Raw genomic sequence first — 14,783 nt, 5'->3', positions numbered from 1 at the left:
ATTAATATTTAATGTAACAAATTATTAACAAATTAACTGTGTAACGAATTATTAACGAAGGAATTATTCCCCGGTCTGACAACCCCCACCCCTCCCCGCCACAATTAGATTTCTAATCTGTGGGAAACACTGTAAACACACACCTGTAAACACACACCTGTAAGCTCATAGAAATTGTCTCTTTACATGGACATAACAATCTGCTGCATAGCAAGACTCAGGAGAGACCATCATGAAAACGTTGTGTTTTTGCCTGTGTGTGTGAATGCATGTGTTTGTGTGTGTGCTTATGTATGTGTCAGTGCATGTCAGTGCATGTTTGTGTGTATAGTACTGCGTGTGTGTGTGTGTGCGCGTGTGCGCCAGTGTGTGTAATAAATGTGTGTGTATAGTATATGTGTGTGTGTGTATTCCCAACCTCTACGGGGCCCACAGACGTCTATTACACACCCTCATCATTCCCCATCTGTGAGAGCAGATCCCCCTTCTAGGTACCCTGGCACCCACCCTGCTCCAGCTCTCCAGGGCTCCGCCCCACTGCTCTCCACACCACAGCCAAACGGCGCCCTCCCATCCTCCTCCTAATACCCTCACCTCCTTCTCACTAGGATCTGATCACTGTATCATGTCCAAGTAAAGCCAGTAGTGAAGACAATAGGGAGAATTAAGGGAATACCAGGGATAGAGGGATGGGAGAACAAGCCAAAGGCAAGCAGCAACAAATACAGTATGGTCTAAACTGTCACCAAGTACACTGGTGTTAAATTGTATTGGAAAGACTTGAGTTGAAAGAAACAGACAAAGGATTCTCATCTTAATGTTAAACAAAAAGAGATACGGTGATTCCTCCTTCCATCAAACCCTGCTTACCTCTCAGTTTGAGTGAATATTTTGGTGGGAAGAAAGAATAATAATATTAGGTCTGCTCTTTTGAGCTCCCCCTTCAAAAGCCGATCCACAATTCTTTGGATAATGAAGTCCCCTGCTCCTTCAGAAATGTCAGAGAGAGGGCACCAGATGAAATGAAGATGGAATTTCATTGAGCGGGCTTCTTAAAGTTATTTGTATTATCTATGTGGAGCTCTCAGATCAAATTGCCTATTCTTCCTCTTGTTCAAAGGATGGTGACTGGAAAAGGGTTATCCATGTGTGTGTGCATGCGTGCATGTGCAGATAGCATAGATACAGAAGGATGGTCACTGACCTGTGCCTGTGTGGATGTCCATATTAGCAGTGCATGACAAGCAACAGGGGAGAGAAGAACAATAATATAGCCATTAGTTTGCTTTATTTTACCGTCCACAGTGTATACGAATATATACCTACTGCGTTGCTAGGCTAAGATTGATTTTCACCACCGTTGTTTAATTAATGAGGGAAACGATGATTTAGAGGCTCATCATGTATTCTGTATCTATAAGTGGTGTACGGTTTGTCTAGTGAAATAAGTAATGGTTTGGAGAGACGCAGTGTTGCAGTAGACTACAACAACTGTGCTACTAAGGTCTGGGGTTCTGTTATGAATATCCAAACCATGAAGTCTACCCCAGAGAAAGGAGAGGAGTGAGGAACTGCAACTGAGGTGAGGTGTTTTCTGGATCTGGGTCTGAAACACGGACTGATGCTGGGGTGCAGAAAGGGAAGTTATTTGGGTCGACGTATTTGCTCTGAAATACTGGTTCATGATCATGTGCCTATTGATTTTGGCTGTGCTGTCAGACTTTAAAACTGCAAATCTGTGTGATATCCAAGCAATCAGTTAAGAAAATGTTGACATGCACACACACATACACACACACACACACTCACTGACAAACAGACAGACACAAACACACACACAGTGCTGCTCTTGGGAGATGCTCACTGGAAAGAGGAGACAGTTGCATAGCGAGCCTCTTCATAAAACTCTCTGTCAAACAGAGTAGCACCAGGTTCAAACAGATAAGGTCGTTACCGTCTCTGGGACCGCCAGCGTGATACAGAACAATGGCTGCATGGCGGAACGGGAGGTGATGAACGCCCGCGTCATAATGGCTGCTAAAACCATGAGACGGCAGCTGTGGGCAGGAGACGAGGAGGAAATACAGGAAAGTCAGGAATGAGGGAAGGGTGTGTCTAAACCAGACAGGTAGTTATAATAACAATGTATTCACTGAGCAGATGCTTTTCTCCAAAGCAATAAACAGTACAGGTGGGGGTGTGGCACCTACGACCTCTATATCCGCCATCAAGTGCTCTAACTGCTGAGCATTCCCCTCCCCTGTACAGAGTAGTTTTTGAATCAGGGCCTTGTACAATGGGCCTCCTCGTTTCATCACACTGCATTAACGATTGTCATTTACTGGGGAAGACTGACTGCCTGGATGCAGAAATTGTGTTGGGGATAGGTGTTGAATTAAAACTACAGCATTATGGACGTCGGCAAGATTTTACTCACGGCCACGCAATGAGAATGCACAATCTAGCAGCGTCAAGCATTCATCAAACCTTCCACTGTTGCTTTCATAACTCCTTTATCAGTGGCGGGCTGGGCTCAGATAGCTCTCTCTAATGATAGAGCATGAAAGGGACATACTGCACAGGGTTAATGCCCAAATAAAATTTCTGAGTGCCAGCGACCTATTTCCTCTGAGGAAGAGCGTTATCAGATGGCAACACAATGTCAGTTATTCATTCCTCTCTTCCCTGCCACTCCATCAATTTTGTTGTAGTAATTAGCCTAAAGCACCACGGCTAACCTGTTGCGACTCAGATAAAACATAGTGGGCCATCTGGGCAGTTGGAGGACGGGAACTGGTGAGGCTCCAGGACAGAGCAGGGGGACAGATGCCATGATCACATGAGACCATCTGAACCAAACGCAGATTTTTTTCCAGCAAGGTTTGGGATGCATAGACGAACATTGTGCTGTCTGGGATGGCCTGGAGTGGTTGGGAGAGGGGGGAGCGGTGGGTATGAAGATAACACGCACACAAGCAGCTCTCTCAGTAATTACACCTGACCAGCCTCAGGTGTCTTCTGCCGCCAACTGGACTCACCCTGCTCTGATAATGAAGCACACAGACTGGAGTCCGCCCCACCAGGGCCGCATGCAGATGGAAAATTAATAGCCCTGCATTGAGAGTGAGATTCAGTCTAGAATATGAAATGGCATGACTCATGCTGCTGCAGGGGCCTTTTTACACGGGCCCCTGTAGTGTCCCTGGCACCCCCTTGCCCCCCCCCCCCCCCCCCCCCCCCCCAATAAAGTTAGTCTAGAACCGCCACTGTGCTGCTGCGAATGATGACCTATTGGATCTTACGTGTGTTTGACCACTTTGCACCACAAGCAGATTAAAAACTACCCCATCACCTTACTCTGAGCACACAGCACTGTATTGGTTGATAAACTAATGACTGCCAGATTTTTTTGCACATTTTGATCAAATCAGAGTATACAATTATGTGGGTTAAAAAAAAGTGTTTGTATAATGTGTTTAACATGTGAGTCTATAGCAGCTGTAGTTGTGCTGCCAATCACCAGTGAGAAGGAAAAACACAAAACGGTTCCACACTGACTGACTACTCCAAATTCAATTTAAACCTCGTAAAAACAGAATAGGATTGTGAGTGGTGCTCTGCCAAAATCACAGTTTTTGTGCCACTCTCTCTCCCACTCAGTCTCTCTCCCTCCATCGGTCTCTCTCTCCCACTCACTACATTAGTCTCTCACTCTCTCTAGCGTGGAGCCTCCTGAGAGACAGCTGTTGTCTGCTTGTTGATATGACTAATCACAGCTGAATAGCTGAATTGGATGGAGAGGATGAATGACTGATTTAGCAGCATCAAACACATTTCCATGTCGGGAAGAGGCTAGTGGGGCTTCCGAGGGGTGCTCCTTAAGGAGGATGGCTTCGGCCCTGCATATCAAAACATCAGTCTCACCGCCTCCCCTCTGCAGTGGCATGAAACAATCCAGAGCCATCAGTTTGACTTGGCACCTTATCAGTGTCAAAATACCAATACAATGTTCTGCCACAGGAAAACAGGTGTACAATTATAGGTGGGAACAACATCTGGACTGATACTGTTTTTCCATCTCACCTCCTGTTCAACCTCCTGCTCCTCCAGCACAGGTAAGTGACTCTGGGCCTCATGTTCTAACGCTTTTGCACTTCGTTATATTTGGCTCCCCTCCCCCTCCTAGGAATAGCTTCCCTAGCACCCTGCTAGCAGGGCTCTGGAGTGCGACCAAAATTTGAACGAGTGCGACAAAAACATTTCCTAGGTCGCACCGGTGCACCTAACCTCCGCTGCCTCTCCAGGAAGGAAGCGTTTGTTTTTGTTCTTTGACGGAACTCACACTCATGATTAGATCATATCGTGGTCTAAATTAATCAGAGACAGAGATGGGGCGGGTCTTTGCCTCTGACTGGCTGTGGTCCAGATATTCCTGTAGGCCTACACTCCTTCGTGCTGCGGGATTGAAATTACGACCTGAGCACCAGAGAATCAGTTATGGAAGACCTGGGCATTGTACGGCCCGCAGGCCACAACCGGCCCACAGGCTGTCCCAATCCGGCGCGCATGAGGTAAATCAAAAATTAAAAATAAATAAATGTGTTGAGCTGTAGTAAATATGTAGTCCTAAAAGACTAGTGATCAGGCGATTTACAAATGTGCCCTGAAGCAACCTCACCGACAGGAGAGTTTTTAACAAGACATGGACTTTTAAGTATCTGTTTACTGAGGTCAAAGTCAAAGCCGTGTTCTTAGTTTTGGAGAACAGGTCGCTGTGTTGAAGGATTTAATTTGAATCGGCACTAAGGGACTAAAGAAAAAAACTAAGGCGGACATAATAAGAACTTCAAGTGGGCGCGGGCTGATGGTTAATGGTTTGCTAGTTAAATTGCAGACCCGGATCATCACCTGTCAGCTGTCCTTCGCATATCCACCTCAGACATTCAGCCAGATTTCGATGCACTTGTTCAAGCCCACTGGATTCCTCTAACAGAACAAAATTAATTGGAAAAAAAGTATTGCTTTTTGTATAAAGTTGATAAATTGCATATATTTAACATACTGCAAAACAACTTTGTAGTGTTTGTGAAGATTAACTAGCTACAAATAAAATGAAACACTGAAGTAATGATTATTTTAGTTTCTACTGTTACTTCGATAGTCTTTTCCTAGTTGACCAACATGTAAAATATTTATATAAATATTTACAGAATATCCTTATTCTTCTGGGGGGTATTCCAGGTAGCGGGTTTAGTGAAAACTTTGAGTTGTTTAACCCTGAAAAGAGGCATACTCCGAGTTCCACGTACCAGAAAGAGAGGTAACGAAACCTTTTGGTAAGTTTCCATGGTAACTTACTCCGTGAAACTAACCTGCTCGCTAGCAGGTTTTCCATGCCAAACTCTGCGTTTCTACCGATCCCCTCCCACTTTATGAGCCCGATAGCTTTGGCAGACACGGCATATCATTTCCTGGTTCAGCCGAGCGATCTCAAACTAAATGTAATTTGCTTAGTTATACGCTGGGAGACGATTTTAAGATTGCGATTTGACGTGCTTTAATTCCCTGATGAATACCTAAGTTAACGTTACCGTTTCCCGTCACAATTTATTTTAGCAACATTCTCAGCCCTTGGGCCTTCGTCGCTAGTGTTACATGCCGTGGACATGCACTCAGAATTGACCAAATGCTTTTGGGCACTGAAATAAATGTAAATAATTGAAATTATATTTGGTCTTCTTCATTGCCTACAAATAGAAATCACAATGAGTAGCCCAGCCTATTTCTATCGGCTATTGTTCTTACAATGATTCATATGATTCCTACAATTTACATGATGTACCATCCTGAAACTGGTGTTTCAGCAAATCTATTTCAACATTGTAGGTAGTTAATATTGGCCAAACAACCGAAAGTAATTCCCCTATGGTTTGAAGGAAGATGGGAAATTGAACAGTGTATTAGCATTAACCAAATTATGCCAATACCAATGGAATTACAGTTATTTGACTATTTTGATTTTTGAGTTAAATCAGAGCAAGAATGGTCAAATTAAGGTTGAATAATTGTTATCATATTGCAAATGAACGATATCAATGAAGGTTAACTCTTATGCCTACTCTACTATGATTATTGTTAACCAGAGATAGAAAGCAAGAGTGAGGAAGAAGGAGTAGGACCAGCTAGGGCTGAGGAGAACGTCTCAGGAGATCAATAATCCACAGAACAATGCTTCACAATTCCTTAAGAACAACTACAATCACCCCAGAATCTTGATCCTTACTTATCAACATGACTAGCAATGCTACAGTAAGTTACACAATGAGATGTGAGAGCCATCAAGTTGAGACTCCATCCAGTAACTCCATATTTTACCATATGAGAGGTGGGGGCAGGTTGATAGCCTTACAAGATCAGCCTTTATTCTTCTGCCCTAAGTACACCATTTCTTGGTCAAAATAGAAATTCAGAAAATTCAACTATTAATATTCTTATAGGTTATTGTTTCTACAACTAACATCACCTGTGACCATGCATCCTCTCGTAACTGGTGTTCCAGTAAATCTTTTTTGAGATTAGCCTTTATTATTCTATCATAAGTAGGCCTACACCATCTCTTGGTCAGTTTTTGGCACTTTCTTCACGAGGTGCAGTTTGTACAACTAATTTACTTGTAACATGAGATTACATTAGCTACATTTCACTGTTCCACATGCAATATTCACTTGCTATCAAATGAACATCTCACTGTTTACAGCATGCCCTGTTGTCAGAATGTGCAAATCGTTTTTATATTCATTATTCTCATAATGTCAGTGTAACTGACAATTACAAAAAAAGACTGTAAATAAAAGTACATGGAGAGAGAACGACCAGTAGCTACCATACATAGTAATTCTCTGCATCCATTTCTGCGGCAGCAGTCATTATTAGGTCTCTTCGTCATCTTAATAATCATCATCATCCTTTGATAAAAAGCATTCTGTTGAGGGAAACTGCTACTACAAGTTGAAATAGGCACCAATTGATAAACTTTGTATCATGTCGAATATGATTAAAACCATGGTGACGTCGAGGCTACAATCACAAGCGTAGCCTATAAGCAAAATATGCATTACCTGTTCGTAGTATGTTTTTATATGTAGCCTAATATAACATTGAACATGCTATTTTATTAAGTCCAACACTTTTTATTGTGTAATATTAACGGACAGTGGGGTTAAATGTTCAATGTATAGACTGGCTATTGCATTCAAATAGTAAATGCATTGACTCGGCAGTCGGCAGCAATTGTTTCCCACGCCAATAGTAGCTAAAGGCTACGCTGCTACAGCCGTGTTGCTTTTTTTCCGGAATATGTGCTCAGATTGACCATGAACACGAAATAAAACGTATATCTAAAGTGTGGTGAAGTATAACAACGTTTTTTGTCGTCTGTTGCCATGGTGAATCCTAGTATCGGAGCTCCTTAGATGTTGGCTTTTGTTAGTATTCATGCACGCGCTAAACTCAGAGTTGCCGTACTCCGAGTTGAGTTAACAAATTCATATCAGCTTTTGTGGAACCGAATTTTCGGAGTTTCCCATGTTAGAGTAACTCAACTCAGAGTTCAGGGTTAATCTCAGAGTTTGTTAAACCCGCTACCTGGAATACCTCCCTGATAACCAGTAGCAGCTAATCAAAATATATACTTTACTGCTTTTTACAATGGGAGGAAATGAATAGTGAGCAGAATTAAGTTCAAGTTATTGTTGATGCGGCCCTCCAACACATTTCAAGTTTCTCATGTGGCACCTTGTCAAAATTAATTGTCCACCCCTGAGTTACGGAGCTGGGCCATGGAGGTAACCAATGGAGCTGGGATTTTGATGCTAGGGAGAGTTTGGCAAGCTGGTTTAGAAAAGGACGTCCATGTGGACGTCCATGATGCAAAAAAAGATTTAGCTGCCTCTCCGAATTGTAACTATAGAACTTTTTTGATAAACATTCTAGAATTTTCATTCGTCAAGTTTGGCCCTAGAAAGCTTCGGGTTTCAGACGCGCGAATGATTGTATTATTGAAGTCAGCAAGTTTAAAAGCGTAGGGAGTAAGTTACTGTCGTAATTATTTATTTATTTAAACACAACAATGTCTTTTGGATCCTGTTGTTGCGTTGTTGGCTGTTCGCTGAGATCGGGGACGAACAAGTTGTCCACAATCAAAATGTTTAGATTTCCTAAAGAAACGGATCAACGGGATGACTGGATTGCTGTGGTGAAGAGAAGTTGTTGGTTACCAACAGCAAATTCGAAAATCTGCAGTACTCACTTTATTACAGGTGAGACAAACGTATATGATTACCTAACAACGTTTGTTGTTCCATCAGAAATGAAAGTGGTGCTGTGGACCAAGGTCCCCCAAGGCAGCGAAAGGCCCAGACCACGGATGAGCCCCCAGTCCTGGCCCTGCAGGGGGAAGGTCTGAACCCGGAACAACAGGACCAGCTGACTGCCTTGCTGCGGAAGTGGTCACCGGTGTTCGCAGCCCATGAAGAGGACTTCGGGCGGACCAATGCGGTATTGCACCAGATACCAACAGGTAGTGCACCACCCGTACGGGAGCGGCATCGTCCAATCCCACCAAAATTGTACTCCGAGCTGCGTACGCTCCTCCAGAGTATGCTGGAGAGTGGGGTCGTAAGGGAGAGCAATAGTCCCTGGGCTGCACCGGTTGTGCTGGTGCATAAGAAGGACGGATCGTGGTGCTTCTGCGTCGATTACCGCAAACTGAACGCACAAAGATGCCTATCCTCTGCCACGGATTGAGGAGTCCCTCACAACCCTGAAGCAGGCAGCATGGTATTCCACCCTGGACCTGGCGAGCGGGTATTGGCAGGTCGAAGTGGATCCCCGCAATCAAGAGAAGACCGCGTTCACAACACCCTTGGGTCTGTACCAGTTCGAGAGAATGCCCTTTGGCCTTTGCAATGCCCCGGCCACCTTTCAGCACCTGATGCAGCGTTGCCTTGGCAACCAGGTGAACGACTTCCTACTGGTTTACCTGGATGATGTAGTGGTGTTCTCGCCCTGTTTTGACAGCCATCTGGATCACCTCGAACAGGTCTTCGAGCGCCTTCAAGGGTATGGACTTAAGCTCCAACCACATAAGTGCCACTTCCTCCGGCGGGAGGTCCGATACCTGGGCCATGTGGTCAGCGGACGTGGAGTGGCCACCAACCCGGAGAAGACGGCGGCAGTGAAAGAGTGGCCAGACCCCAGCAAAGCAGGTGCGGTCATTTCTGGGTTTCGCAGGCTATTACCGGAGGTTTATCCCGGGCTTCTCGAAGATAGCCACCCCTCTCCATCGCCTGCTCGAAGGCACGACCGGAGCCAAGTCTGCTGCTGTTCAGTGGACAGGGGACTGTCAGTTGGCCTTTGACCGATTAAAGACTGCACTGTTGGAAGCCCCAATCCTGGCCTATGCGGACTTTAGCCTGCCTTCCCGGGTGTACGTGGATGCAAGCCTGAGCGGGTTGGGTGCCATGCTGTCGCAGGTCCAAGAAGGACACGAGCGAGTGGTTGCCTACGCGAGCCGCAGCCTGCACCCAGCTGAGCGCAACGACTAAAACTATAGCTCATTCAAGCTGGAGCTACAGGGGCTCAAGTGGGCAATCACCGAGAAGTTCAAGGATTACCTCTGGGGGGCAGAGATCGAAGTTTTCACGGACAATAACCCGCTGGTACACTTGGCAATGGCAAACCTGGGGGCCACAGAACAGCGGTGGGTAGCCCAGCTCGCCAACTATAACTATGTTGTCAAGTACCGGCCAGGTGCCAAGAACGGGAATGCCGATGCCCTTTCCCGGCTCCCAGAGGAAGCCAGGGTGACTGCAGTTCAGACTGGCCCAGAAACACAGCTTCCCAGCGACGACATCCCATTAGGTCCAACAGACGCCAGTGAAGCCGTGCCCACTGCCGCTCCACCTAGTCAGTGGAGGGATGCCCAACAAGCCGATCCTGACCTTCAGCAGCTGTACGATTGGAAGAGGCTGAATTCCCTGCCACCCAAGGAAGCACGTTCCACCCTTACCCGTCCGGTCCAGAGACTGCTCGCCGACTGGGCCCCTATCGAGATCCGAGATGGGAGTCCTGGTGCGACAAACAAAGGAGCCAGGTACCGGGATGGACGTTCACCAAGTCCTAGTTCCAGGTGGCAAAGCCCAAGGGCTATGGGCCCAGTACCACCGAGCCTCCGGGCATGCAAGCAGCGAGCGAACCCTGAGCCTTATACGACGGAGATTCTATTGGCCTGGCATGGTCACCGACAGCAACGCATGGGCCAAGGATTGTGTGGAGTGTGCCATCAGCAAGGCTGGCCCTGAGGTGAGAGCCCCCCTGCAGTCCATTCAGAGTGCCTATCCATTTGAAATTGTTGGATTGGAATATTTGTCGTTAGGGAGGCCAGCGGATACTTACCCTTACATCCTTGTGATCACTGACCTGTTCTTTCGCTATGTGGTAGCCGTACCGACCCGTGACCAAACCGCCCACACTACGGTGAAGGCCCTGTGGGGAGCATTCATCCAGACATTTGGCTGCCCGGAGCGGATCCTGTCCGATCGAGGGGGTGCGTTTGAGTCGGAGCTCATGCAGCAGTTGTGTGCCCTGTATGGCTGTGTCAAGAGCCGGACGACTCCGTACCACCCACAGGGAAACGGAGCGGTGGAAAGGTTCAACCAGACCTTGTTGTCCTTGTTGAGCTCCCTGAATGCTGACGAACAGTCCCAGTGGCCAACCAAAATGCCTGCATTAGTGCAGGTGTATAATAACACCATTCATAGTTCCACCGGGCTGACTCCTCATTTTGGAGTGTTTGGCAGACACGCCAGGCTCCCCGTGGACTTGTGTGTGGAGGGCCAGCCGCCCCAGGAGCGAGCCACCCTAGATGGGTGGGTCTCTTACCATCAGCAGGCCCTGACTACAGCCTACCAACAGGTCCAAGCACGCACCCAACAGAGACAGACCTGGGACCAAACACGCTACAATAGGAGGGCTCGGGCTGCCCCATTGCTGCCAGGGGAGCGAGTTCTCATACGGAACTTCTGACGCCGAGCCCGGGGAAAGCTTGAGCCCAGGTAGTTTCCGTGACTGTTTGTGATTCTTTCTCAAGTGCAGCCTGGACAACCAGTCTACCGTATCCGTCCCGAAGGGAAGGAGGGTCCTGTTCGCACTCTCCATCGGAACAACCTACGTCCCTGCCCTGCTGGCCTCCAAGGACCTCCCACCCCTTCACCCAGCGATGCTCCTGAACCAACCAGAGAAGGGGGAGACCTGCCACCCCGATGGCCTATGCTGAGAGTAAATCCTCCTGTGCCAATGCCAATACCTGATCTGAACGTTGCACCTTTTGTCACCGGGCCAGTGCAGGAAGGTGAGGAGGGACAGGGGGGGTCGGTGCCTCTGGTCAGGCGGTCGCAGCGGCCTAATCTTGGGGTACGCCCGCAACGTTATCATCCGTAAAGTGGCTCGGGACGACTACCATTTTAGTAGGGGGGGATTATGTTGTGTGGGTTCTGTCTTGTTTTTAAGGGGTGGTCTATGCATGTGAATAATCTGTGAATGGTTGTGTTGTGGAGGAAACTGTACAAATGCCAGCACGGGTCCATGCTTTCCGCTGCTCTGCTCTTTTATCCGCTTGCTAATAGACACTCCGCTATTGCCGTGCAAGGACCAATTAATCGGACACGGCTGCAGACTTTTAGCAAGATTGAGTGGCCAACCCAGATTGGTGGAGCCCCAATTGAACTGGCTATAAGAAGACTGACAGCGGAGAGATGAAGAGGGCCCGTACACAGGACTACACGACTAGCCAAGGCGACGGGTTGGGGCTCCACCGTCGCTTTCCTCCGCGATACTGGGCCGTTTATGGGCTGCTGCTGTTACGGGATCTACGCTGTCTACTGCATTCGAGCCTGAGAGAAAGGGAGCGGAGACATCGGACGAGCGAGATTATTCTGCGCTCTCAAATATTATAAAGAGGAACGGTGACTCCAACATCGATTGCTTCATGAACGGGTGATGGTGGTTGTGGACCCGTGAGGATTCACCGGTTGTTTGTTTTGTTTCCATTGGCAGGTTCAAAGCGGTACGGATTCCACCGCCTGGACTTCTCGGAGAGACCCAGAGGAGTGACGTCACCCAGGCGGGGGAAACCACCGCAAAGGAACAGCTTCGGCCACTCGAGGACGGGTGGTGCAGCCTGACTATTCCAGTGTCTAGGCTGGACAGTTTTCGTGTGTATGTTCGTCTGCTGGCCTGGACAGGGGGGTAGTGTTGGGGCTGTGCTCTATGGGAGGTGCAGGTAGAGGCTTGGGGATCCCTGTGTGCACGTGTGAGCATTGACGTGTGGGCTTCTACCTGTGTTGCTGTGTGGCTATATGGTTCCTTTGAATTTGTGCGGGATTGACCGGTGAACCGTTGCAGTGTGCTGTTTGCTGTGAACCCCCTTGCCATGTGGTGTTTTCACCCTATATTCCATCATATTTTATTGATGGAACGGCTAATTTGTAAATTTGCTCCGACTTCTCGGTAACCTAGGTAAATAAACACTCAAAGACATCTAAACAAAAAACCGTTGCGCCACCTACTCTTCTGGCGGTGAATTGTTTTCAGCACCCACAGCCTAAAGGCCGTTATATGGTACTCCGTACTTCACGATTACAGACACATGGGAAAGGCCTACACATAGATGGAACGCCCTCTCCGTCGTCTCCGGGGCCCTCGGAGAGCTCTCCCATGCACCGTTGAAATTCCTGTAGATCCGTCATGCCATGCTGTACAGCGATGGATACCCCTTGGCCGTGATTGGTCCGCTACGACATCATTTCCAAACGGAAAGGAAAAGCGGAGAGGAAAGCCGGGAGGAGGTACATAAACACTCGACGACGACGCTGACGACTTCGACAGAAAGGCGTTTTCTCTAAGGTCGTCTTCTTGAAAGACGTCTGTGATGAGAACTTCTTGGAGAGAAAGTTTATTGTGAGCTAGTTTATGCTCTACTCAGAAATGTGAGTTTGTTGTCTGTGCACTGACTGCCACAGTTTAGTGACCTAGAGTAGAACATTGTAGTTTTGACTGTACATACAGTTTGTATGGATCTTTTTGTTTCCAATGATATCAGTCTTTTTGTTTATAATTTTTCACATTGGATTATACACTTGGTGGTGGAGAAATGAATTCACAAAACCAGAGCCTTGTCTATATCGTATCGTCTCGTCACATGATCAAATAGAGACTTGCCATTGCACAACAACATACATATTACCCAGCAATCATCATTGCTAATCACAAAAATACCAAAGAAAATAAGAACGTATTCATGTCATGGGATCGTTTTTTAATAGTTTCTATAGTGTATATAAGATAAGCATATCATTTTGTTATAGAGTGCTACTATTTTCCCCACAAATAACACCTACCATGATAGAGATAAGTTTTCTCTTTCAGGTGGTTATATAGCATTAGACACAGAGTTTAATATAATATTATGTGACTGCACCTGCTGCACTCATCGTCTGACTAGTGACAGCTGGTAGGAGGGTCACACGTGTGATGACAGGTGGGAGATAAACAACAACGATTTCTAACTTACAAAGACGCAACATGTTTTAGACAAAAAAACGCTTCTCCACCTACTGTTCTGGCGGTGAATTGTTTTCAGCATCCCCAACCTTCGGTGAACCATAAAAGCAACAGAAATGCTAATTAATCCGTCCTATCCGGCGGCCCGCCTATCCGTAACGGAGTCTGAGTACCATACTGGCACCTTTAGGAGAACCATAAACGCAGTCTATCCGTCCGTATCCGTCCGTATCCGTGCGCCCGCCCATCCGTAAACGGAGACGCAGAAGCATATTTCGGCCTTGAGTACCATACTGGCACCTTTACAAAATTAAGGAGGTGCACGTCAAGCTCTCCGAGGCTCTACGAGGGCTGACGGAGAGCTTGTAGAGGGCGTTCCACGGAGACGAGGTCGTGCCCATGTGTCCGTTTTTCGAAAAACGCAGAAGCTTATATCGGCCTTAAGCGTCTGTCCAGCGCCGACCTCTGCGTATACTAAATGCAACCCTGCATTTCTGTCTTTATATGTACATAGTTTATTGACTTTCCCATTAAAAAAATAGTTGTACGCATCGAGACTTTTGTACGCTTTAATAGCTTCCCTACTGTAAACCCACTCTCTCTCTACCAAATAGTGGTAGACATCGGGGTAGGTTACCTCAGGTATCAATTTCAGATCTGTCGAAAATAGATTCAACCTAACAATTTGATCCAGTGGATCGGGCAGGGAACACGATTCAAAACTTAATTTATCTATGTATCGCTGCTTTTCACAGCCAGTTAATTTGTTGTAATATGCGCTAGTCATGTTAATAGATGAAGATGCCAGTAGCGTAAGCTAGCTAGCGACTAATGCATGAGATGCGCTAACCGGATGTAGTTCAGGGCCTTGCGTTCCAAACTGGCCTGTTATTGTTTACGTTTCAAAAAAGGTCTATAGTGTATTGTATCATCACATGATCAAATAGAGACTTGACATTGGACAACAACATACATATTACCCAGCAATCATTATTGCTAATCACAAAAATACCAAAGAAAATAAGAACTTATTCATTTCATTGAATAGTTTTTGGATAGTTTCTATAGTACATGTAGGATAAGCATATGATTTTGGTATAATTTTTTTCCCCAAAAAGATAATAACAACTATGACTGAGATAAGTTTGCCTTTTTAGGTGTAT

The 14,783-nt window shown here is 46.5% G+C and overlaps 1 protein-coding gene across 1 annotated transcript in view; it reads right to left on the bottom strand.

Moving 5' to 3' along the window:
* thsd7ba (thrombospondin, type I, domain containing 7Ba) overlaps positions 1 to 14,783 on the bottom strand; it is a 284,654-nt gene that overhangs the window by 49,318 nt on the left and 220,553 nt on the right. The window contains exon 17 of the mRNA XM_047047538.1: positions 1,205 to 1,210. Within this exon, the coding sequence (XP_046903494.1) occupies positions 1,205 to 1,210 (6 nt within the window). The remainder of the gene's footprint in view (positions 1 to 1,204; positions 1,211 to 14,783) is intronic.

The sequence above is a fragment of the Hypomesus transpacificus genome, chromosome 23, assembly GCF_021917145.1.
Source record: "Hypomesus transpacificus isolate Combined female chromosome 23, fHypTra1, whole genome shotgun sequence".
Lineage (NCBI taxonomy): Eukaryota > Metazoa > Chordata > Actinopteri > Osmeriformes > Osmeridae > Hypomesus > Hypomesus transpacificus.
The sequence above is the reverse complement of the archived record's forward strand: the minus strand, read 5'-3'. Positions and strand labels throughout refer to the sequence as shown.